Consider the following 27244-nt stretch of genomic DNA (forward strand, 5'->3'; position numbering starts at 1 on the left):
CTTCGTGTGATGACTATTTTTCAAATATATCACCCAGTTTACCCAGAAATAACAATATATGAAGGTTGTTTAAACATGACAGCAGTCAAAAAGCAACAACATTCATACAAAAATAACCACAATATACATTTAGTTGTTTTTCTTACAGAAATCCTTATCAACAGCTGTTGAAAGCTTCGGTATATTCATACTTTACCAATGTTACAAGAATTTCTGGGAGAGTGAAAATCAGCTGTATGAATGTGTATGTCATCAAGCTATGTAATGTAACAAGAAATAATGTAAGTTTACAGACATATCAAATTGCTTCTACAACAGAGAGGAATATAGCACTTTTTTTTTTTCTGCTGTGGAACATCTAAAGAATGATATTAATGCCTTCTTTGAGAAACCTGCCTCCTCAACTTAGCCAAGATGCTAATGTCTCTCTAAATTTGCGTTTAAAAGAGAGTAGAAGTATAAACCAGAGAGAATAATCATTCATTAAGACAAGTTTAATCACAGACTGATGAAGCACAGAAAACCAAAGCTGTGCATCATTTGAAGATCTGATGAGCAGAAGATCAGCATATTTTGCACAGCCAGAAATAAGTAACAGGGAAAGCAAATATCCATTACCTGACACACAGGAACCCTGAAATTCTTTGCATCTCACTAATCGGGGAAAATATTTCTGCTAAAATCTTTTTCATTTTCAGTTTTAACATTTTTAGACAATAAGCAGCAAATGAGATTAAACAAAGGTATAATTAAGACACTATTCAGGAACTGTAACATGTAAATTACGAGTATCCTCTAATGAACCTCGGTATTTTTAAAAACTAAAAAGGCTGTAGTGCACTGTATTTGATTAACCCTTGAACTACAAAGTTCCAAGTAAAGGACAAGTGCACTCAAATACCAAAATACAGACTTAAGTTCTTCAGAAGGATCCTACTGCCAACAGGAACCATTAGAATACTAGATCTATTTTCTTCAAAAAATAAACTTCTACAAAGAAAGACTGCCCATAATTTCCCAATTATATATATATATACACACACACTACCTTTGGGAGCATGCTTCCCTGCTGAGGAGTAGAAATTATTCTGTCTTGATCTAGAAGAGAATTCTAGCTTTGACTTTTTTTGGCACCCAAAATCAGTAAGACAGGATAAAAATAATAGTAATTATTTCTTGAATTCTGCATTCATGCAGCAAGTTGCCAGCAAGTCACCAAGCCCTAGTTGCAATTGCAAAAGCTTCCCAACAAACTCTCACAAACAGGCTAGTACCCTCAGTGCAACTGTGTATGTCAAAACCTAACTAAACAAACACTAGTTCCTGAAATTCCTCAAGGACATTTCAGAGCTGTGTTTAAGCGTACGAATAGATTTAAAAAAAAACCTCAAACCCCACCAAAACCTGTTTTGTTGTTCCTTTTTACAGCACTTACACCCAATTGCAGATTATCATTTAAAAACTACGGATTTCATACACGTTTAATTTGAAGTAAGTAAAAATTCAGGCTACTTCTAAAGATCTGGTATGATCTTTATTGTTCTTTCCCTAAAAAATACTAAACCTCCCGTCTAAAAACATACAGCGCTAATGTATCTTTGTAGTAACATAACTAGCGAAGTCATGCTACACACAGATACAAAATCATCTAAAAACTGTAAGAAGACAACAGTCTATTTTTCCCCCATTTATAATTAAGGAAACAGCAATCTTCTGTCTACCAGAAAAAGTGTGCATACACTTTGGGCTCAAGGCTGAAGCTGCACATATTTGATCATTATTTTGAAATCATAGTTTGCTGGAACTATGCTCTAATTTACAATTTTCTAAAATTAAAATAATTGGAGAATAATATCCAAATTTTGGATAATAATGAACCAAATTTCATTATAAAAATAATGCAACTCCAATACAAAAAAAAAACCCACCTCTAATACCAAACAAAACCAGCCAAACTTCTGCTGAATTAAACAATCATCTGTGCCTTGTGCCCCGTATCCATTACAACCGTGCTGGATCACATACAGAAACAACAAGCAGCGGTTTAACTCTTCATATGCAACAAACTGACAATCATCTGTATTTGACCCTTCACTACTCACAAGATGTAGAGCATCTACTAAACTGCAAAACGCAGAGATCAAAACAGCATTACAAAGCTTCTGCAATAGAAACTGGCCCCATCTATCATGTGAAGAAAAATTTTCTCCATGTAAACTTCCTTCACTGAGAAAATTGCCCTTTTCTTTCAGGAATCTTTTTCGGTTACCACAAACATACGATTACAACAGTTCTACCTACAGACATATAGATGATAAATACAAAACCAAGTTAGTGCTCTTTTCTAATAATAAACATGTAGATATTTACATTTGATGAGTATCAACAGCAATGTAGACAAAATTTACTCTGGAGAAAGTTCTCAAATTGCTGCATTTAATCAATTTAGCTTCCTAAACACAATAATGTTACATCTTTCCCATTACACTCTGAAAATAGGTATCTAAACTTAAATTCTATGTAAAACAGAATGATAATGTATGTGCTGTGCCTCTTGGATATGCTGAAAAATAACTGAACTCTACGTAAGGGTTACAATTCCTTTGGCTTTGCTTCCAGACAGTTTTTTTGAGAAAAGACATAATAGATGTGTTTAAGAAAAAAGAAGTTCTGGCTAAAGAATTCATATTGCTAGAAATGTATAAACCACATTGCTGTACCATACTGCATATTAAATAGTTTAATTTTGTTTGAGGTAGAAACAAGGAAGAAAAATGAAGATTGTAGAGTATGAAAATTATAAAACACTTAAGTTTTCATGAAAGTACTTTACATACTTATTAATTTATATATTCTTGGTAAGAAACAAAAGCAGAATTCATGGTTACCATAGTTACACATACTCTTTGTTGTGTTTCAATGCCACATGATCTGATTCAAAGTAATACACATCAGGCTCTTCCTCATCATCCTCTGCAGTATGGATGTTGGCACTCTCTTTGGCAGATGGTACATATCCAGCAACAAGCTTAGCCTCAGAAAGTGGTTTTCTTAGTCCATCATTCCCATGATCTCCCGTATTACCATTTCTCTCTTTTTCATTCTGTTTAATTTCTTCAGACTTTTGGGGAGATCCATTGATATTATTAATACCTACAGGTACATTCTTTTCAGTGGGACTAAGATTATTATCCTCAACTTGTCCATTTTCTCTACAGGGAGAGTTATTTTTAGTAGGGCTACTTCTGGCAGGGGTAGCCCTTCGTGGTGAAGTTCTCAATGTGTATCTGTGTTCTTGAAGTTCTGACATGGATGTCACTGGAGCTGAAACACAGTCCAGCACTGAAGAATGTGGTTCAGGTTCACCTGAGATCGATGCACTGTCATGATGAGTATTCGGGTTGCTATTGGTGTTTTCAGCACACTGTTCCTTAGAGGCACTACTATCTCCTACGACATCTACCTCCTCCTCCGAATCCCTTAACAAAGATGACTGGATTTCAGAAAAGGACCCTGTAGCTGGCTCATATGCCTGAGTAGCATGCTCCTCAGGCAAACAGTCATTTATTTTTTTGTGGTCCTCTAACTTTACCTGTTCTTGAGAGTTTGTGCAAGGCACATAATGGTCTACAACACTGTCCTCCTTGCTGCTGTTAAGCAACAATGAAGAATGGGCAAATGAGTTTCCATTTTCTGCTACTGTTTTGTCCTTGGGTGTACAGGAACCAGCACTGTTTTGCTTAGTGTTCCCATCAAGCTGACAGTCATCACAGTTAAGAGAATTTGAGTCTCTCTCACCAACTCCATTGACAGTCTGATAGCCTCCAATCTCATCAACTATTGCAGAATTATTAAATCCTTCTGCACAGACATTCACCTTTTTAACTTCCCTTTTGTCACAATCATCCAATATAAGACATCGGCAAGCTCGCTTAGTCCCTGTAGAGACTGCATCATTGTCCGACACTAAGCTTTTATGCTCCAATGATTCCTTCTCTGTTTTAGCAGGCAAGTCTTCTTCTGAACTGTTGGGTGCCTCTGAGCGTAGACAACGCTTAATTCTTTTCAAAACTGGTGAAACAGGTTCTGCTTGCTTTTTCTCACAATTTTCCACAGTTTGTTTATCAACATTATCTTTTTCGGAAGTAGACAGCCCTCTTTTTCTAGGGCTCACCCATGACTCCCGAGCACTCTGTTGTTTCAAATCAGTAGTTCTTCCACCGTTACTGCCCTTTTGAGTTTGCACAGACTCTGGCCTCTTCTTTGGTGACCTTGACCGTATTTGAGGATGAGGTGAAACTTCCTCTGGATGAGCAATACTACGGTTTCTTAATGTTCTACCACAAAAGTTTTCATCCAAACCATTTAAACCCACTGTAGATCTTGTAACACGAGTAGATCGAGAAGCAGCCATACTATGGCAAGTCCCTAAAGTATGTTCATCATGCTCCACTCATTGGGAAACCTTCAAAAAATGTAAACAAAACAATCAGAAAAAAAATACTCAACAGCTACAGACATAGAAAATCTGAAGAATACATTGTCACAAATGTATCTAACGTAAAACTGAACATGCCTACGGCAATGTATTAATACCACTTCTTTCTGTGGTATTTAGGGCATTAAAAAAGTTTTCCATCTAAGCTACAGAGTAGCTGACTTGGTATTTGTGGTTGTTTGGGCTTTAGTACTTGTATGTGAATGTTGTCCATAGTTATGCCTTATGTAAGAGTGAAACATTCCAGCTAGGCTCCAGTTCCTAAAATACTATTTTTATGTATTGAACACATGATATAATGTATTGGTACTATTATTTAAGTTTGTCTGGTCAAAATAGAGGTATCAAATCACATTCTTAACAATTTCCAGTTACATGGTTTCACACACAAAGTAGGAAATCATTAAAATCATATTTGCTTGCTCACTTGTTGCTTCAAACAAAAACAGATCACTCAAATAACAAAACAGAACTGCAACTCTAATTTAACAGGGCACTAAAAAATAAATAAATCACAACAGTAAAAACTAGTTACAGTCATTAATAGTAAAACTCAAATAAAACAAAATGCCTGAATTGGAAACATAAAATCATTCAAGTTGGACAGGACTCCAGAAAGCAATTCAGTCCAACCTCCTGCTCGAACAAGCATCAAGACTAAATTCACATTTAGTTGCATAGGACATTGTCCAGCTGGGTCTTGAAAACCTCCAAGTACAGATATTCCACAGCTTCTCTGGGCAACCTGTCCCAGTGTAACCTATCCTTACAGTGAACATTTTTTCTTACACCCAGGCAGGGTCTCCCCTATTTTTGCATCATTTACGTCAATGCCTGGCTCTATCTTCTCAGTAGTCTCTTCTGAAGTATTAGAAGGCTTTTTCCCAAGCCTTCTCCATGTCAAAACTTTTCATACAGTTGGTGAGATGAATCATCACCTACATTGGATTTAAGTTCATTAAGACTCAAAGCTAAGTTTAAAACAGTTCTTTCTCAACACCCTCCAGTTTGAGAGTGTCTGTATTTCAGATTCCAGGGTGAAACATAGGAGTACTCAATTTGTCCCATCTCAAAATAACATTTTTAAGAGAAATCAGTTCAATCTTACCCTTCTATTCATTTCATCTTTAAAAATTCAGCGTTTCAAACTGTGTACCACAACCAACTTTTCACAATATCCATGATGAATAGGTTCACATTTGTACATAATGATATACTTTTCCTTTCCCATCTATCCAAACCTCAGATTATACAAACCTGTTCAACTGACATGATGTGAAGTCTTTAAATTTTAAATACAGAATCAAGCCTTTTACATGTTATTTAGAAAGGCTGAAAATGACAAATGGAGGCGAACTATTTCATTTTGCATCTTCAGCAAAGAGGGGAGGGAGGGAGAGGAGAGAGCATAAATTCTCACAAATTTACTATTTAGGCATCAGATGGTACTAGAGCAGAACAGATAGAATGGGACAAGACCAGTACATCTCTTAAGCAATTAGCAGTAATTGCTATACTGTCTGTTTAGGCATTCATAAGGCAAGTAGTATTTCTTAACGAAAGTAACATGTCCTAAAAGCACTGCTTGATATAGTTCTAGATACAACTGTGTAAGACAGCATATCATTTTGTGTAATGATGAAAGGCAGTTACAAAGCAGAAATTTTAAATGTTGCAAAACTGCATTGTATTTGTGCTGCTACAACCTTCCTGCTTGGTAGGTATTTCTGCTGCCTTTCACAGATGCCTGGAAAGCCGCACTGTTTGTATTCCTGGAGATACAGGTAAAGAACTGTAGTACAAACTTCCATTCTGTCCATTTAAAACTAACAATGCAGGACAAAGTGTGACATGTCCAATGAACTCTGTCTTAAGAAAAAACATAAATAATATGGCAAACAGCAAATGAGCAAAACACCTGTAGTTGAGCTGAAGAGAGAAAACCGCCCATGTAACTGTCTAGCCTGTAACAGTTGTTAATACCTCTTTTCCCCACGAATAAACTTGCTTGTATGTTCTCCCCTTTTACACATGCTGGTTTTGGCTAGGCTAATTTTCTAGTTTCTAGAAGCTGGTATGGGGCTTTGGTTTGGATTCGTGCTGAAAACAGCACTGATAATTTAGGCATGTTTTCATCGTTGCTGAGTACTGCTTACACAGAGCGAAGGCCTTTTCTGCCTCTCACACTGCCCACAAGTAGGTTGGGGATGCACAAAAAGTTGGGAGGAGACACAGCCAAACAGCTGACCCCAACTCACTGAAGGGATATTCCATACCATATGACATCATGCACAGCATACAAAGGTGGGGAAGGAAGGAAGAAGCGTGAAACCTTCAGAGCTAAGGTTATAACCTTTATGTGTGATGGGGTGCTGCTTTCCTGGAGATGGCTGAACACCTGCCTGCCCATGGGAAGTGGTGAATTAATTCCCTGGTTCGCTTTGCTTGCTCACGTGGCTTTTGCTTTACCTGTTAAACTGTCTTCATCTCAACCCACAAGTTTGCTCTCAGTTTTACTGTTCTGATTCTCTCCCCCATCCCACTGAGGGCAAGAAGTGAGCAGCTGTCTGATGCTTAGTTGCTGGCTGGGGTTAAACACACCACCACCCACACTTAATACCTTCCAAAAAGTGACCCCATTTGGGGATGAGCCCAAACATGAAAACCAGGGTCATTTAGATATTCCATTTCACTTAGGTTGTTCTAATTAAGGCCAGCACACGTTAAGGATGAGTAACTTGCATTTCAAATGGATACCAATGAAGTAAGTTAAACCCAATGTACACTTTGGTAATTATTGCTGAACTCTACAGACATTAGAAGTAATACATAAGATAGAATTTGTTACTGACTTGCTGGTATGTTACTTTCTAAAAAAATATACCTTACATAACAACTTTAAAAGTTATCATTTACTTAGCACAAAATGTAAAAAACTTACCATTGCAAAACTAGAAGAAATACAGACTTCTGACATTTCATACAGCAGACTCCTACTGCGCCACTCAAATAATATCAATGACCATTGGTGATATCCATGATGCAATCCAAATGCCTTTTTACTAGTTTATGCCATCACATTAACAAGACTTTGAAAACTGTTGGGAAAGAGACAAAGGCATCAACATTTAAATCATTTAGTAATTATTAAAAAGACTGCAACAGGACATATAAGCAGCAACAGCTTTTTTAAGAAGCAATTAGCAATTTTACAAGTGTCCTACATAAAGAACAGTAACGCTGCAAAGTAATTAAGAATGTGAAATGCTAATTTAGGTTTCAAATGCAAAATATCCTCCTTCATTATTTAGAAGAGATTCACTGTATCATACTAAAGATGTGCAAACAAATGAATTCATGGCAGAGAGTCCATGTGTTAGGGTGTTCAAACCTCAGAAGATACTTGACCAGACACAAAAAAAACAGGTAATGAATGATATTATTACAACTAACAAATTACAAAATGCATTGTCAAGTATGTTTTATAATTAGATACACAGTGAAAAACAATTAGTTCTGCTATTTAATTTTAATCAGCTGATGACAACTCAAAATTTACGCTGGCTGCAAATCCCTGAATAACCTTCATCTACACAATAGTAGTGAAATGATTTCCTGAGTTCACATTAATGCTATTCTTCACCTAAGCAAAACAATGTATTCTATCTCGTTTACAATGGAAGTGAACCAGTTTTGATGCTAAAAGACAGAAACAGATCTATGGATACAAAAGCCACACAAAGCTTTCAGCTGTCTGCAGAGTCTAGGCACCAGTGCCCATGACCAACAGCTATTACCTGAAAAAACATACTAGGAATAGCATGTAATGTACGAACATCTAGCACTGTGAAGGTACAATAAATCCCTATAGTGATTACTGAATCTTTCTTCATAACCTGTTGACTTCACAAAAGTGAACTTAATTTCATATTGACGATTCAAAACTTCATGATGCATAACCAGAGCTGACAGGTTTGTCCACATTTTTCTTTCTACACTGTTATTAAATTTAGATTATATATGCCAAAGCCTTTAGATGATGCCTTATTTTCAAGTACTTAGGATTTCATACTGGTGAGAGAAGAAAACAAACCCCCATTTAAGTTGACAATTCAAACTATAAACTGAGCCAAACGAGGAGATGGATTCTATCTAGTTACAGTGAAATTCAATAATAAAAGATGTTTCTACGATGATGTTACATGAAGCATCATAAATTCTATTATATGGATAACTAAATCAAATTAGATTTCAATTATTCAGTGGAATTTCTTAATTCAACAACTGCAGAGAACTGTCATAATAAACCACATATAAACAGTGGAAAAATAAGGCGGCCAGGAAAAACAGGTGAACATGCAAGACGTAAATTGTGAATGGAGGTGAAGGGAAATGAGCAAAAAGGTCCAGCTGCTATTTAGCCATATCAGGAATGGAACCATAAACAGTGAGAGATGAACTCCACAAAGAGCTCCAATATCATTTCAGCCTGTGTCTCCCTCATCATCAAGTTCTTTCTAATATTCAGGTACACTCTCAGTTACTTAAACCTGTATTGTTGGCTTTCCTACAGTTCCCCCTAACTAACAGGAAAGACATATATACATACCAAAAGTAAAGAGATATTCTGACAGAGACTTTTGCAAAAATTAAACACACTTTAACAAAAATCCCACAGCACAGTAACTTTGGTAAAATAAAAGATACAGAAAAAGCCCAAACCAAAATGTGACAGTGATGCAATCAGAAGGAGGCTTAATATCAAAAATTTTTATTATTTTACTATTCCATGAGTAAAGAACATCCACACAAGCTGTTTCAGAAATGGCTGAAACAGTAACATTTTTCCTCAGATTTGTACATTTCATCTCCAAAACAACCTGATCTTACTCACAGCAGGAAAGACACAACCTCTGCTGTGCCTAGTCACCTTTGGGAAATGCAAGAGCATTTTAGAAACAACAAAAAGAACAATATCACAAGAAGAGAACCACAGCAGGGGAAATAAAGTTTTACCTCCAGAAGTTTCCTTGGAAAAAATGTCTTCAAAATCAAGTACTATTTCTTTACATTTCATAACCCATTAAGATGTTTTTTTTACCCCTAGAAACACCACATCTCCCACGGCAGAAAAATTCAATGGAAAAGTGATTTATTGTTTTGAACACTGCTCATTTTACAAGATATTTATGAGTTAGAACAAGGCGTGCACAGAAAACTAAAAGCAATTTTAGGTCTAAGCAGTGCTTCAGAAAGCCACATCAACAATTAAGAAAGGAGTATTCCAGTAAAGACTCAAAAGTCTGAAGAGAAAGAATCAGCTAAGAGGCAAAACGGCTGGTTTGCAAAGCCCAATAAATCAAGAACTCAGAGGTGAAGGTAGAATGTAATGCAGAGACAAAGCTTTGAAGTAAGAAAGGGACTGATCTGTCTCTTGGGGGGAAGGACCTTCATAAGAAAGTCAAAGAGCATTGATACTGACACCTTACAGGGAATGGTCATACGTTAATCACTATGGAACTTCTTCAGAGTTAGACTGAAGTTTGGCTGCTTCAAAAAAATTGTCCATACATCTCACATACAAGCAAGAATTTGATGCCAGCACAGGATGGAGTTTCAGGGTATGCAGTTTTGCATCTGAGAACCCTTAATGCACTGCATAGCTTTAACTGGACTCTACTGATACACACCATAGTCATTAATTACACTAGAATTTTTATTTAACTTAACCAGAAGATAGTGATTGTTGAGCTGTGTGCGTGAAAACATCTAGCAACAAGGAAATAAGTCTACACAGAGATGGAAACTAAGAGTAAAGGACAGCAGAAAGAGGCAACTGCTTCCCTAAATACACAGAACAACCAATTTCTTCACTGAGTTAAGCCAGTACTGGCTATCTGGGAACCAAGTAAAAATTGATTGTTTAAAGGAAGCCCAGAATTAAGAAAAACGTACACAGTTAAAAGCACATTCAATGTGTCCCTAAGCTATAAATGTAAAGAAAAGAGGTCAGTATATAAACATACTGGGTATACCAGCATACAGGACCTGAAAGCAACAAAGCAATGGAAGCCTCTAATTATGTGGTGACATTTTATATATATATATACATATATGTGTGTGTGTGTGTATGGTACTCAGGATGAGTATCTTAACTTTACATACAATATCAACAAAGAAAAAGCTGGGGTAAGGGGACACACAGACTCCTGCAACAGAAAAGTCTCCAACAGTTATTTGATGTCACTATTTTATGAAAATGGACAACAGCTACAGCCTTCCACAACAAGCCAACAGTTTCTTCATCTTACCTAGAGTATACCGAATCACCACCTTATTGAAGTGAAACAATCTATTCTCTTCCTGTTCTTCTGAATCTCATCTAACAATCAGTTTCCATTCATGCTTAATGATAACAGTGCATGGTGATAAAGATTAAAGCCTTCCAACGTTCAGATACTGCAACTGTGGATGCCTGACAGCAGTAGCACTCTCTAATTCCATACTGCAGTAAATCCCAAAATTACTTCAGAAACAGTATCATCAGTGTTGACAAAACCTGAGCCTGACCTGACCCTGTATCTGTAATTCAGTCTTAAAGTGGTTTAACAAAGAAAAAGCATAACATTTATCATGAATCTCCTGTTTGTAATTACCTTCTATTATGAGCACGTCATAAACTTGTAAGCAATCACTGCATCCACACACTAAGCATGCATGCACACAGTATCTGATCATTAGCAGGACCTCATAGATGCTCAATGCCATGGCCCACAGGGGCAGCAGGCACGAAATTACATCTTCTGGTTTTGCATTTTCCACAGAGAATTACACCAAAGGTATCCTGGATAAGCTTTCATGTTCTGATTGCCTGGAGATACCTTGATCATCACACCATTACCTTACCAGCTATGCATTCCAGACCACATTATTTCAGTGACACAGGAAAAAGAAAACCAATCAGATTTTATACACTGTAAGCATGCATAGTACTGGTTAAATGTGTTATTCCTAGATGACTTAAGCTAATAAATAAAACTGGTGTATCTCTGTGGTATAAAATAGCAATTCTTAAAATTCTCTGCAGAGCAGTAGTATGTTATTTAACACTACATTTTTAAAAACGGAAAGTGTCTTGTGTAAAGTGAAGATTGCAGAACCTATTTAAGTAAACAGAACCTAATCCCTTACAGAAGCAGTTTCCCAAGACAAAAAAAAAAACAAACAACAGAACCTCTGAATAGAAGACAACCTGCACAGACATCAGATTATTAGGACTTCAATTTATCTCCACATATAAAGCCTATCACTTCCTAACAAAGTGATATTACTAAATTAGGGATGAATTCCATTTAACAAATTATATTCACTCGTCTATCACATCTAGAGTATGCCAGCATCTCTTCCCACACATACCGAGCTTAGCATAACTACATTAGCAAGAAATCAGTTTTCTGAAGAAGACACTGTATTTTTCTGATTTTACATTACATAAAAATAAGCAATACTTTCAAGTGATAGAAATAACCTCCATCAAAAGACACTATGAAGATCTTACCTGAAGTAATACATAACAATAAGCAGCTTGAAGCTACAATGAAAGTTTAAACACAATAAAAGTAAAAATAAATAAGTTATGAGGCTCCATGATCTGGAATTAGTCTGAGATTTCAGCCATCTCTGACACAGTAATATTGTATTACATATGGTCAAAATACCGATCATCAGAATGGGACTACTTATATTTATCTTATATATAAGGATACCAATATGAAATAAAATAAAGAACAAGGAAAAATTTACAACAGTAGGAAAAAATTATCAACAGGTTTTAAAAGCAAACTAGCAAGGGACATGCTTTACCGCAAACTAAAACTGGCAAAGAACCAGATAGTTCAATTTTCTTCCTAAAAATAGGTGGGTTCAACAGGTCAAACAAACATATTCTTTCATAAGAGGGAAAAAGCAAAGCAAAACAAAAGACAACTTCTGAATGAGATCATCTTATGTAAAAAAAATGTTTCTAGTTCGTTCGGGGCAGGGGGGGAATGTAATGGACAAGTAAGCTGAAACTGGTACTGAAATAACAGGACGCACGAAAACAAAAGCTTAATCTCCACCTCTCCATCGCTGTCTTACACTAACTCCTCTTTCTCTAAAACCACAAAATAAAGAAAAAGGTCAAACCAGCAAGTGATATGACAATGACAAGCAACGTACATCCATTCCTTTGTATCCCTTCCAGGCAGCAGCACATTATCAAATCATCTGCCTGCACTGATATTTGTCACTCTTCTAGGATACCTATGAGGAAATTTACTGGGAGGATGGGTATGATGGAAGCATCACCCCTTTTCCAGCCAAACATTCCAAGATGAAGTTGCAATATAAAACTAAACTTGAACTATAAAAGTGTAACTGTACAGCAGAACTCTAGAAAGGTAACCACTCTATCAATTTTTTTCTCCATACAGACAAATCCTGCATGTATTTCAGTTTCTGAAACTGCTTTCAGTTTCTTCCATCTTGGGGAAATTAAGAGTTTGCACTAAAATCATACATTGAAGCATCTGCCTCAGACTGATACTCCCACCCTGCTGCCTTTTCCCCTCAATTCTTCGTCAAAATAATTAGTCATTTCTGTGCACAAATATGCAATTTTTTTAAAAGTCTCTTAGTGCTTAAGACACATCTGACTTCTTTAAGAAGTTTTTCTACCTCCATGTTTTGTAGTAAGAAATTGGAATTTGGGACAGAGAAGCATCTAAGAACAGAAATCCTGGTGGAACTGTGATGAAGGCAGGCTACAGGGAATGCTAAACATGAACAAATAGGTAAGGAGAGCAGCTACATTAGCAAAATGAGTGGATGCTGACTGCAGAAAGAGACAGGCTGGAAATCCTGATGAACTGCTAGGAGACAGAAAGATCCCAACTGTGAAATAGGGAAACCGGAACTGGGAATAACTGGAAGAAGCAGGTAGGCAGAATCCGGGATTTCACCTAATCACAACTAATTTATACACATCACCAGAGCACCCAATCTGCTACAAATACCTGTGACAACTCTGTCAACACAAATATTTCTGGAACTATGCTATGAAGCGAATCTACAAATAGGTCTGAGATAAAAACATCACCTTTTCTTTTTTTCTTTTCAGATGGGTCCAGATTGATCAATTTTTCATGTGGGTCATATAGGACAACGTGTTTTACCACAAGAGTGGGATTACGTGGCCAGAACCAAAGGCAAAGATGTGAACTTTTCAAGGCGGTACCACAGCCTTAGGAACAATAAACTACAGTCTACACTTCAACACACCATCTAGTACTGCTTCATCTTAACTTCTTAGAAATATGCAAAAGAAGTTCACTTTAATACAAAGTCATTTAATACAAAGTGCATTTAGCATGAAAAAAAGACAGTAGCCTTAACTGAACACCCCGACTTAACTTACTAATCAGTCAAGAAAGTAATTCTATCAGACAACAGTCAACTTATCAAGAAAACTAAAAAAAGACTATGCAAATAACTTCCATGTCCCATTTAAAAAAATCACACTTAACCTCACACATTGGCCATCATCCTGTATCCTTCTCACCCCACCTACCCACTCCACTACATCATCCTAGGTGAAAGCCCCACTCTAAATAATACACTTTCATCATGAGAAACCATTCAGCTACTTAAATAGCTTTGCTGTTATCCAAAGAATAATATCCTGTACAGGATTACCAACACGTGATTAACATCTTTCAGATACATTAAATCACACAGGTTCTTGAAAAAGCTCATAAAATTAATTACACTAACTTGGTTAGAGTAGCCATTCATTAAGATGTTATTCTAGCAGAATAGACTCCAACACATTTAATCTCTTAACAACAGCTAAACATAGTTGCATACAAATATTTATTTCCTAATTGTTATTGCAACGTTCGGAAATTATCAAACATAGAAAGACATTTCTTTCTTCCTTCGGGTAGGCTGCAATTGTAAGGGGTCATCAAGTACTTAATAACTCTGCTAACAGCTTACACATGAAAATGAGGTTGATGAACGGAAACAGTGCACCTTTAAAAAAATCTTTGTAGAAGACTCTACTCAATTTACTTTTGGAACAGTGACTGCAAACATGCCGCTCTGAAGTACGGTGTAATGTGCAAACTGTATGCAATACTGTATAGAATATATTTTTATCCCAGATGAGTTTTCAGTCAAAGGCATGCATTTGAAATACACCAATTAATACACCTTTTAATATGCAAAATTACATAAGCCTCAGAAGGCTATCATAATGACAAACAGTGACATACAAGATCAGCAGTACTACATACACACACCAGGTATTCTGCATAGGCTGCGCCTGTCATATGAGTACTAAGGCAAGTACCAGACAGTTTGGAAAATGGGAGCATGAGGCAAGCAACAGTTCCCATAAAAGGGGACTCCAACTTTCATGAAAGCTACAAACTCTACATTTCTGAGATCTTCACTCCCAGCTAAATTTAGGGAGGCTGCTAAACTGGGCAAGGGACTCAAATGTTAACTCATGATAATGGTAAACAAATAGAGGGACACCTTATTGCCTAAGCTTATTCTGAATTATGGTTCTAAATACTTAACATGCATTCTGGACACACTGGGGTCGCAGAGGGAATCCAGAGCTATCCTGGCATCCATGAATAAAAGAAAGTAAGCTTGTCACAGCTGTGCTGTGGTTCTGCTATGTCTTAGAATCACACAATCTTCTGACCAGATACATTTTCATGCTCCCAGAATTACAGGCATCCCTTGCCACATGAGCTGATACTGGATACAGAGTTGTAGCACCACTCACCCCACAGCCTAACATATGTGTTCTCACATGCTGGGGGCTCTGGAAAGTAATGGACTAGCTTATAAAACAAACTGTGCTTTAACCACAGTCTGCTACCATAAAATCATAGAATCATTTAGGTTGGAAAAGACCATTAAGATCAAGCCCAACCATAAATGACTTATGTTGCTTTTTGATTGGCAGCTATTTTTATGAGCCCTAGCTCTTTTATGCTCATGTGGCTGTGTTATGACTGACTTTGATATATTAACAAAATCGTATAGCACAACTGACTTCATTTCAGCCAGTCAAGCTTCTGGCACACAGCCAGTACAGAAGCATCTATTTTCTGCAGAAACAGTCTCAGGTTCTATAGCTGTTGAAACGTTTTATTGATATACCTCTATGTTAGAACCTCAACATCGCTGCAGTTTTCAAAATAGTTATTTGTGGCAAAAAGACCCATCCCTACTTTTTGTTCCAGCCTTCCATACAGGATATTGTTTATTTTCATTCTCTCTTTTTGACATTTGGTCTAATCCACCACACTACTGCTACAGTTAGCCACAGATGACAGCTTTGCCATTGCACATAGTCTTTCAAGGCAGTTTTGAGCATGTTCTTGCTCTGTAAGCTGGATGCCAGCATCTACTCCAAGGATGAACCTGTCTCCCCCACAGTACTTCAAGACAGACAGAAACCTTCTCAAGAGTCCTGACAGAACTGCAGGTATCAGCACTTACAAGTGTCTTACAATTTATTCTTAGATTCTTTCCAAATTCTGCCTTGCAACTGACACTGAGCTTATTAACAGAGAATTTTCATAGCCCTCTATAGTTCAACCTTCTCACTCTTTGTTCAGTCTGTATTTAAGTGTTCTGAATAAGAAGACCACTATGCATATTTCAGTCTACTTGGATTCCTGTAGTTTTAACTGGCAACTATTGAAGGTGTTTTAAGTGCATTAGCAACTGCATTTTTTAAAAACTCTTAAAGTAACCATGCCAGCCACCTTCTGTTTGATTGCTGATCTGTCTCCAGGCACTGAGAACAAAACTTACAATACAAACATTATCACATACCTTTCCTTTTAATTACAGCATCCTTGCTGGTAATAGAGGCCTTGTTTTTAAAAAGAGAAAAGGAAGCTTATTGTAAGAGTAGTCCCAGTTCAACTAGTATACTACTTTTTCTAGCTACTTCTGTCTCCATCCAAATATCGATAGGATAGTTGGCCAGAATTTCCTTGATTTAACAGTACAATGCTAGTCTATTTTCCTTTTTCATTCTAATATATATAATTCAAATAGGACTATGTATATATAAGGTATAATTTTGTTTTGCTTGATTGCTACTCTGCTTTCTTCTCTTGCTCTGCTCAGAAGGTCTTTGTAAGCTAGTACACTCTGATAAACAACATGCTGCATTTCATTTCCTGGGTTTTCTGTGTTCTGCCTTGCCCATGCTTACAGTACTAACTGGAAATACAAAGAAAGCTCTGTTTGGCCTGCATTTACATTTAAAATCTCAGCCTTTTAGTTACTGCTTACTTTCGCAATATGAACATGTTTTTGATTTGAACACTTTGGCATAAAATGCCATTATCACCTGCAAAAACCACAGGAAAAAGAGTTTCGGGGGGGGGTTCTACCATAACTACGGGTCTTTGCTTATCCTATGACCACTTATAAATAACTTACCCTTGCTCCACTTGTATTTTTCATCTAGATGTAGGTTTGCTTATAAATTTTGCAGTTTCTACAGCCCCTGGCATAGTAAAAACTCAGACCAGACTAATCTATACCTTCTTAATCTCTCAAAGTCACGAATTAATTATCTTGAAAGATTCAGCCAGGAGAGAAACTTTTCACACACAGTACAACTACGCATCAGTTCTTTCTTCGCCAGGTATCTTAACAACTTGTTGAATATACATATTTTATAGATTTAAAATGCATTCCAAAGTACTTCTGAGATTTTACACTGTTATTCTAAACCCACAATTAACCTGTCAACACAATGCAGAAATACAATTACAGTTTTACCCTCTGCGTGCTTTTCTTTTTGTTTTCTTCACTCAAATTTGTGAGACAAGGAATACCCATGTATTCTGCTTGATATTACTGTTATTTAGGGTTGTTTTGCAGTACTCAGGTTGATTTCATGCACCTACATGAAGCAATTTACTTCCAAAACTATGCTCATTGCTCAAGCATAAAATGAACTGCCCACAAAGTGAGAAATTCATTCTGACTCTATTATCCCTTCCCACTTGCTGAATACTTTATCATAAACATGTTCCTTGCTCCAGACACTGAGATGTTGCACTACATATAAAAAGGACTTACCTATTACCGCCTAAGCACATGAACATCTGTCGCCTATGCACATACACATAACTCCCCTTATACGTTGCTTATCCATTTTCAAAATTTCTTCCCCATTAACTTTAAAAGCAAATCAATTATTTTAAACTTTATTAACTTCAAACCTCTTTTCTCACACTGAGTCAGACCAAAGGTCTATCTAATCAGTGCTTTGTCTCCAACAGCAGCCATAAACAGATGGCTAGGGAAGAGCTGCTGCACACAATACCTTTCCAGCATCCAACTACTTATAGCCTAGGGTTCTTTTAAATCATATGTGATTTCTATCTATTTACTACACTTTAATGGATTTCTCTTCCATGATTTTTCCCTGTCATCCCTTGAGCTCCCATAATTTTTTAGCATTCGAGCTATTCCACCTACGTGTTTGTGAAAGAAAATTGCCATTTTTCATTTTTACAAATGGGTATAAGGACCCGTAACCTGGCAAAAAAGAAAGGCTGCAAGGTTAGATACCCAAAGCAACTCTCACAGCCACTTCAGTTCTTTCTCTTTACTGCTTTCAATTGTTTTGGTTTTTTTACTTTCAGAATAAAATTCAGTGTTTTACACAGAGCTCCCCCCCCTTCTGCTTCACTTTTTAGGACTTGCCCTTTATTTTTTTTTTTCAGGAATAAAAATAAATTGAAAAAATCCCCATTTTTGTCAAGGATGGAAAGCTACTGCATAAACAAAGTATGCCTTTTCAACTACAATATCATAGATGTTTCAAATGGATACACTCAGTACTTATAACCTAGCTGTATATTTGCAGTTGTGTCGACCCTAATAGAACATATGAAATTTAAGTTTTTTTAATAACATTGTGCTTCTTCTCATTTTAATTTTCTGAAATCAAAGTACTTTCTCGCAGTTTTGACTTTTACCTATTGTCTCTAGACAATAGGATGCATGTGTGAGAGACTGATCTGAAATCAGACTCCGCTGTCCACTGTGTCAAAGACTGGTAGAAGCTGAGATGGGACTCCACCATCCACTGCCTGCGGGATGAGTGGGAAAGAGCTGACTCTTCTTTTCATTGCCTCAAGGATTGGTGTGAGGAACTGAAATAGGACTCCACTGACCACTGTCTCTGAGACTGGGTGGGGGGAGTTGAGATAAGACTCTTCCATCCATTGCCTGAGGGATGAATGAGAAAGAGCTGATAAGACTCTTCCATCCATTACCTCAAGGATTGGTGTGAGGAATTGTTGTCCATTATCTCAAAAATTGCTGCAGACACCTGTGTGTGTGCAGTTGGCTGCAAGACCAGAAAAACTGGTCCACCAGGAAGAACAGAAGTACTCCCCCAACTCCTGATAAAAGGGAGAGTAAAACATTGCCAAAATGGGTACCTTCAAGGGGACTCCAGAAGGATGCCTCCATGAGGACATACAACCCACGACGACTCTTGGGGGGACACTCTGCTCCGATACTACAAGACTACGACCCCTGAAGAACTCCCACCACCAACGATGGTGACAAAGGATCCCCAGGACACTGCCGGATCCACAGCGGTAACTGTCTCACTCTCTCCCTCTCTGCATCCCAAATTCTTGCTTCATTTTCTACCCTTTTTCCAATCTGTCCTATCGCTATACCCTTTATTACAATAATTTCCCTTTTTTACAATAACTGTCTTTTTGTAATTTGTAATAAACAAACTGTCCGATTATGGTACTTGACCTCATTTGTGTCTTAATTTCACTCTTGGGATCACAAACTGAAACAGGGTCCAGCACTGGGGTTTTTCTCCAGTCAGACCCTGACAGTGTGACTACAATAATATTTCACTGATTTTATACTTCAGCAGTTATTAATTCAATAATACAGTGCAAACTATGACCACATTTTAATAAAAATAACAATTAGAGCATTTTACCTTTTATATAAAAATACATGTCTGGCTATGGTAAAATTCTTAATGATTATCTCTTTATTTTTTTTAAAGAGGAGATGCTCATCCTACCATTCACTGCAATTACCCTGTAACAGGACGTAAAGGGACTGACAGAACATTAAAAGGCTATTCAAGTTCCAGGGGCAGCCACTAGAGAATTTCTCAAAGCAGAAGAACAAAGGAAAAGAGAGCTACCATTTACCTTCAGCATATTTTATCACAGATTCAGGCAACAGGAAGGAGCTGCCAGAAGCTGGGTCAGAGAGTGTGAATTACACAGTTTCCATACCTATTCTAAGCAAACACGAGCAGATTGCCGAGCTCAGTTAGTTTCCTAAATGGCTAACCCATCACAGCAGTATAAAGTCTGCACTTACAGTTGAGTTCTTACTCCCTACAAACAGGGGCATTGCCTCTGAAATGCACACCAGGTTGGCCACATGCTGTATCAAATGAAAACACATTTCAAAACTTCTGAAGTCATTAGATAAAACTTAGACTAAACGTCTAAGTTATTTACTATGGCTTTTCATATTGACTTACACAAATATAATGTAAAACGGATTTTTTTTCCGATTTTCATCCCACTGAAACATCAGTTGCAGAGATTCAGAGATCTGATTACTCCACATGTTTATTTCTTACAAGACCAAAGCCAGTTTGGCCAGTAGCTTTCTGAGTTTGCCATTTGTACACTTTGGAACCTTTATAGTATGAATTCGAAAATAATGAAAGCAGTTAAAAAGTAAGAAATCACATTCATTCACTTCGACAATCGCATGCACATCTGCATTTACAAAGATATCAAGCAGAAGACTACATAGCTTTTTTAAGAATAAATCACAGTTTGCCAGTGATGTCTTAAAAAAGCTTTACTGACCCTTTCTAAGGCACAGTTTTTTTCAAATTAGTCTGAGGAATTTAACAGTGGTATGTCAAACCAAATGCTATGCTCATTCCTTACTTAGGAAGAGCTGACATCAAGTAAGGATCAACTTAACAAATGTAATTTACTTGCCATCCATAAAACTGCTTAACCTCTTCTAAAATACTACAAAAAAATGGAAGTCCTTTTAGAGAATATCTAAAATTTCTATTCAAAAATATGTAATTAAATTATTCAGCTATGAACAACTGTATTAACCACAGCATAATGCTGTAACCATAAAAGAAGAAAAACAAATACAGTAAGAATATAGCCCCTAAGCAGCCTTTGCTGTATCTTGACTACACTAAGCCCTCATCACTTAATGATTTATTATCTCTCCTTGGGCAGTAAGTAGTTAAACAAATTCCTTTCTTGATAACAGGAGGTGAAAAAAACCCCACAAATGTAAGGTTCTCCCTCCCCCCCCCCCTTTAAAAATTAGTTTCACTGTACCTAGAAACAAAGAAAGTACTGAAATACAGTGACTAAGTATGGCAAGGCAGACCTGCGGACATACCTTTGCTGCGCACTCCTGGGACTACTGGCTATTTTATTTGGCTTATCTTCTCGGTATTCCACGTACAGGAACCATCCCAAACGTTTGATTATTCTTGTTGCCTTTTTCTGTACTAAGTCTAGAAGAGAGATCACTGCAGGATAATCATATTCAAAGCATAGCCTATGTATGTCATGGATTTTTACCACAGAATAGTAATGTTTTGTGTTATGCCCCCTTTCTAATAATACTCAGTGCTTTTTTTATTTTTGACAGCTAGTGAAAACTGAGTTGATGTTAGTACAAAAATGTCTATCAGAACCCTTTCCTGAGCAGCAACAGCTGATTTAAAGTCAGTGTTGGTGTTTTTTGCATTAAGTTATTTTATTCTTATGCATTACTTCACATTTCTGAAAATAAGCTTCTGGTTCTGTTTTATCACCCATCCATTCTGTTTTGTGAGATCCTTCTACAGCTCTAATGGCTCTTGATTTCACCACTCTTTTGAGTCAGATTTGTGTTATCTCTAGACTAGTATAAGAATAGAGGTGGTTTTCTTTACTGCAATTACTGAAATAATTTTATTATCACTATTCTATAAGCATCCGATTGAAATTAACACTGACTGAAATTAACAACTGGCCATCTCCTAACATATTAAATACCTGCCTATTTTGAGAAAAAATCCCCCTCTTAAATCATGTGCCAGCTAAGATGGCACTACTTCCTTTCTGGAGTTCTGCATGCATACCATTTGGATTATCCTTGCAAATCCATGTGTGAGTTAACAGAATAATAATTAGAAGTACATTGTTGCTAGTATGTTGTACCTATGTTGAAGGTTACATATTCACTGGCCATGAAGGTTGCAAAGATCCAGTGATAAACACATTTTTTAACGTTTGAACCTGCTTTCAGGAGTCAGCTGAGAATGTTTCCCCTGTTATCCCAAGTGAGTAACTCTTATAAGGATCTCAGCATTTTGCATCCTAATTACTTCAAAGCTCTTTCCTCTACCCCTGCTCCACTCATATCCATTTAGATACTTCTCCAAAGAGCATTTCCTTAGCTTATTGATTTGTCCAAGGCACCACCATCCCTATACTTTTCTAACACATCAAACCACGCCACACCTAGCTATCACCTCACTCCTTATCAACAGGGTTGATTCACATTCTGGTGAGCCTTCAAGCATTCCTCTTTAATTTTCCAACAGGACTTCCCAGGTGAGGTTTCATTTTACTGTTAAGTGATTTAATCTACAAAGAAGAACAATCCCACTCCCTGGTAACTCTCAGGTGCATCATCTTGATTTTTCCCATGCATCTGCTTTAGTATTCAACCCAATCTCACAATAAGCTGATTTAGAAAATACAGATCCCTACAAAAGAGCCATTATTTTTCTGCTGGTTTAGCTCCCTGAACAGGCTTACTGTCATAGTCAAATGAGCACAGGTGTCAGTGGAAAGTGGGAGTCACAACTCTGTATTTTGGTGACAGTCACTGGATCAGGTTGGCTGTAATACGAAGCCTTACTTTCAGGCTCTCCCTGAGATGCTCTCAGGCTCTCTTGTTTTCTAAGTGTAAGAAGCAGTTACTTCTCTTAACGTGGAACTCTAACCTTCCATGAGGAGGATAAAAATATTTTATAACTGATGAACATGAAATAATTTAAGCATCTTAAATGTTTCCATCCACCTCTATTGTCCAGCTATATAACCTGTATTATACTGGAATTGTGAACTCCTTGTGGAAACTTTCTTCCATGTCTGCTTCTGCAAAGCAGAGGTCACAGCATTACCTGGTTTATTTTCAGTCTGTTTTACTCTTCACTCAAATACAAAACTGTTAAAATTCTACTGAAAATCTAATGGATATGCAGTTGATGCAAGTCTTCACTGACAGAACCTGAGGCACAAAAAAAGCATCAGAGGAGAAAAAAAACAGACCACCTATCTTCTGACTTGTTACTCATTCAAACCCTTAGGCTCTTTTTGACATTTTCTCATTATGGAAAATATACTCACAGAAGGCCAAAAAGAAACAGTTGTCCAGACTTCAACAGAAGTTAACTTCTAAGTATAAGAAAAGCAAACTTCTGTATCAAAGCAGTAGCAAGAGCTAATGGACTAGGGAAGCTGTAATAGGGCTCACACGTAGTAAAGGACACATCTAAGGGAGGACAAGTGAACAGGACTTAAGTTTCTAGTTCACCCTACTTTTGTAAGTCAGGTCTACTGAAATAATGAATGGGAAGAAACATCCACATGATTATTTAGTAGAAGTCATAGAACAAAGCCATAGTGACACATGAATCAAAACTGAAAATGGTACCAAAAATATTACACAGTAGACCTTTCCAACAGCTCTCCTCTTTCTCCTGGAGAATCTCCTGACCTTTTGGCACAGTTTCTTTGGGAGAATTTCCTGGGCCAAGTAAATGGAGACATAAACCAAACTAGCAACAGTTTAAAAAGGTAGCTGATCTAACTGCAACTAAATTCAATCATGAGCTACATCCTAACAGCAGGACACAAAGGTCTGATCACCTGAGTTACCTCTCAAGTGGTAAAAATCAATGACATGTCACACTGGATAATATGATACTAACTGGCCCATCTTTAGCTCCATATCCCTGCAAAAGATTCACTCTCTACGTCAGGATTTTGGTAAGAGTGAAAAAAAAACCCCAAAACCCTTCATGCAACAGAGCAAGTTTCAATAAAACCACTTCCAGGCTGTAATTAACCAGGGATATTTTCAGATCACGAGTGACCTAACTGAAATCAACAAATATTAACAAGAAATGGTTTACCGATATCGTTGGTGTGGTTTGTTGTTTGTTGGGGTTTTTTTGAGGGGTGGTCATAAAGCAACAACAAAAGACTACATAGATCTTAACACCAATAAATCTGTTCCTTCACACTTAGACTTGGATAATTTCAATGGTCCTGACAGCAAACTCTGCTCCATAAAGCAATCTATTTATGAGAATAAAATATAGAGGATTCTTCAGGGTTTGCAAAATTCTCTTTGGTTCAACAACTAAGACCTTACAACTACATTTCAAGAACTACACTGAAATAAGACTTAGTACCTAAAAAGTCTTGAAATCATCTGTGAAGTCAGAAAAGAAATCTTAAAAAGACTTCACTTTAGGGTGGGATGGTGACCTTTGTTTGCACTAGGACATCAGACAAAGAGTAAATGCTTCTCATTGTCCTTTTCAGCACTGGCTGTGAGGTGGCAGCTATGTGCAGAACCTTTTCCATGTGAAGTATCTCAGGAATCCTCTTAACAAAGGATCAGTGGATTCCCAATAGATGCAGAGAAATTCTCAGCTGACCCCACCGATGAGAAATGATGTAACTACACTTTGTTCTGTTAGAAACCACTTCCTCGAAACTATGCAAGCATGTATGACAAGTAATTGCACTTTTCAATTACTGCTGCAGCCTCCACAATGATACTGTGAATAATGGCTTCTTCAGTCCTGAAGTTTTTCTGGATATAGCAGAATTTCCACAAAGTTGACACAAAAAAACACCATGAAGTTGCAGACTTAGGATAGAAAATAACTGAGAACATCTGGTTAGCTTCCTTTTTCCTGAAGCCTAGCTTTTGAGGAAATACCCAAAGAATAGTGCTGGCAGCACAGCAAAGCACCAAAACATTGTCAAATCTTTTCAAGTGACAATTTAGCAGAGCAGCTACTAACAGAAGCACCATAATCAAGTATATCTAACCAGTAAGAAGAGGTAATGGGTGGAAAACACATAACATACTCTAACGTTAGAATCATTAATAAAATACTATTTTTACAGTTGCCAAAGGAATTTCATGCACTTGGAAAAGAACTTTAAAAACGCAAACAAACCCCAGCATTTGCTGGAATGTTAACAGATTCCCACTCCAAGTCTTTGAGTCAGTTACCACCTATAGACTCCCCCAGTCCACTCTCCAAGAAACACTTCTCCAAACTCCAGGTTAAAATAGCCTTTTTCACACAGTTCTGACAATTTCTCCTCAGTTTCAGCTCTTCAGGTGGAGCTTAGGGAATAGGAACATCTGTCTCTGCCTAAAACTTAAGCCTTTGTGCCCTTACTGCATGAAATACTGTGACCCCTTTATCACACTCTACAAAAAAGCCTCTGTACTACAGCAATAAATAGAAGGAAAACCCTTGGAAGACTTAAAATATTCGAGGAAAGGAACAAATTTATTTTCTGACATACTTCTAACATAGTGAACAGTGTTTGCATTGTTACTTAGAATTGATCTTTAGAAACAGGATTCTCATTAACAGCTTTGAGATCAGTTATTTAATTGAAGTATACAAAACCATTAAGAATTAACTTCCAATGTATGTCTTGCTGCAGTTGCAACTAAACAAACACTGTATCAGGATATAAAACCAGAGCTATGCAGTTACCAACACTTTGTTTCTCAATGGTTTAGTGACAATTTCCCATCAATTACAATAGAATGGTGATACCCCTCAAATTTAATCCATATCATTGGTGACATGTAAAATGTCCTAAAAACCTGATTACAATTAAGCAGTAATAGATTGGAAGCATTATTTTATCTAAATCCTCTAAACTCTTTTTAAATGTTGAGAATGTAATTAAATTTGTTTCACTTTAACCCTTTTCCTAATTACAGAGCACATACTATATGACACAGAGCCTATCCTTCGTTTCTCATTAAGCCCATAGCAGCTTTGTCAAAGATCAGAAAATCTTGAGCAAGATCACATGGAATGTCGGCAGTTGATTTTGAACAGAAAAAGCAAGTAAGTAAACTGAACGTGGTTCAAAACAGCTTTATCAAACTGTCCAGTACTTTTAACCTTAAAAAGCTTTAACAACTCATTTGTGTTCACATTAGTTCTTTCAATTTAATCACATATTTTTAAATCACTTAAAAAATCTCACAGGATAAATAGTGTTTAAAACCAGCACCAGTATATGTAGTAGAAAGGCCACATTTCTATTTAGGCTTTTCAGTATTATGACTATTACACAGTAATGAGCATGAAAGATTAAAATGTATTTGTAATTCATGGAACACAATCCAATTTTAAATAACTTCGTATTTATATAACAAACCCTTCAGGAACGTGAAGATATTTTATATGCAATGATTATCCCTCAAAATATGCATCAGACAATAACTGTTGCCTCTGTTCTACAGAAAGAAGGTGAAGTCACATGATTTGCTCTGTTTCAGAAACTGGAACACACCTGATTCCCTGCCTTCCTAGACTTAATCTTTTAAACTTTGCTTCTCTTCAACAGAGTCTTCTGGAAAGACTCTTCACTGTTTATTTCTATTGGATCATAAAAACCCCAAACACATAAAGGTTAGTCAAAGATATTAAATCCACAAAGAAGACTCTTATCAAAGTTATCTTCAATATTGTTATAGAAGGCTATAAAAATGCTTTATAAAAAAAGGGTATTTTTCTTAAGAAACCCCTATCTCTTACAAACTGACACATTATTGATTTTATTATTTTTTTTTCTGCACCATGAAGCTTTGTTGACTAAATCACAACAAAATTACAAAAATCATAAAAATGTGGAGAGACCTAATGCTGACAAGTCATCCTAACCCCATGCCAAGGACAGACCAGCTATACATAACCACATAAACCACCTCTAAAAGGAGATTATTTAACCTTTTCTACAGCACTTTCAGCAACAGATACCTCTTACCTCTCTCAGATATTTAACCCTGTAATCTGTCCATAGAGCTGGGAAGTTTTTCCTAACATCAAAATTACCTTTTGTGCTCTTAGGACCATAATTTCGTATCCTACCTGAAGAGAAGAGTTTATTACATTCTTCTCTGCAACAACCTTTACCATATTTGAAGCTTATTATTACCTCCCCACCTCTGTAATAGACTAAACAAGTGCAATTCTTTCAGTTCTTCCTTAAAGGTCATTACTGCAACACTGCAACTCTTCTCCACTCTTGAGTTGGTCCAGATCTGTTTGGAGTAACAAAAATGGAGACAGTACATCATCTGCAGCCTTGCGATGAGTACCACAGGCAAATTTCGTATCTTACACGCAATCCTGTCCATATATCCCAGTATGACTCTTGGTTTTATATAGAACTGTCATTACTCCTTTGTGTTCATTTTGTGATACAGCTGCTTATTTGCAGAACTGTCACCCACCCAGTTGCTTCTCATATTTGAGTTTATTGTTGCTACCCAAACATATTA

At 36.9% G+C, this 27244-nt stretch overlaps 1 protein-coding gene across 8 annotated transcripts in view; it reads right to left on the reverse strand.

Moving 5' to 3' along the window:
• Positions 1 to 27244, reverse strand: part of ZZZ3 (zinc finger ZZ-type containing 3) — a 60242-nt gene that overhangs the window by 27424 nt on the left and 5574 nt on the right. For 7 of the 8 annotated variants that reach the window (XM_065673617.1, XM_065673616.1, XM_065673615.1 and 4 more), the window contains exons 2-3: positions 7440 to 7596; positions 2904 to 4465 (exon numbers count right to left, since the gene is read on the reverse strand). In XM_065673617.1, the coding sequence (XP_065529689.1) occupies positions 2904 to 4414 (1511 nt within the window). In that variant the 5' untranslated portion in view covers positions 4415 to 4465; positions 7440 to 7596. Of the gene's footprint in view, positions 1 to 2903; positions 4466 to 7439; positions 7597 to 21028; positions 21147 to 27244 lie in introns of all 8 variants that reach the window. The other variant, XM_065673611.1, reaches the window with a different exon arrangement.

This window comes from Lathamus discolor, chromosome 3, assembly GCF_037157495.1.
Source record: "Lathamus discolor isolate bLatDis1 chromosome 3, bLatDis1.hap1, whole genome shotgun sequence".
NCBI classification, from domain to species: domain Eukaryota; kingdom Metazoa; phylum Chordata; class Aves; order Psittaciformes; family Psittacidae; genus Lathamus; species Lathamus discolor.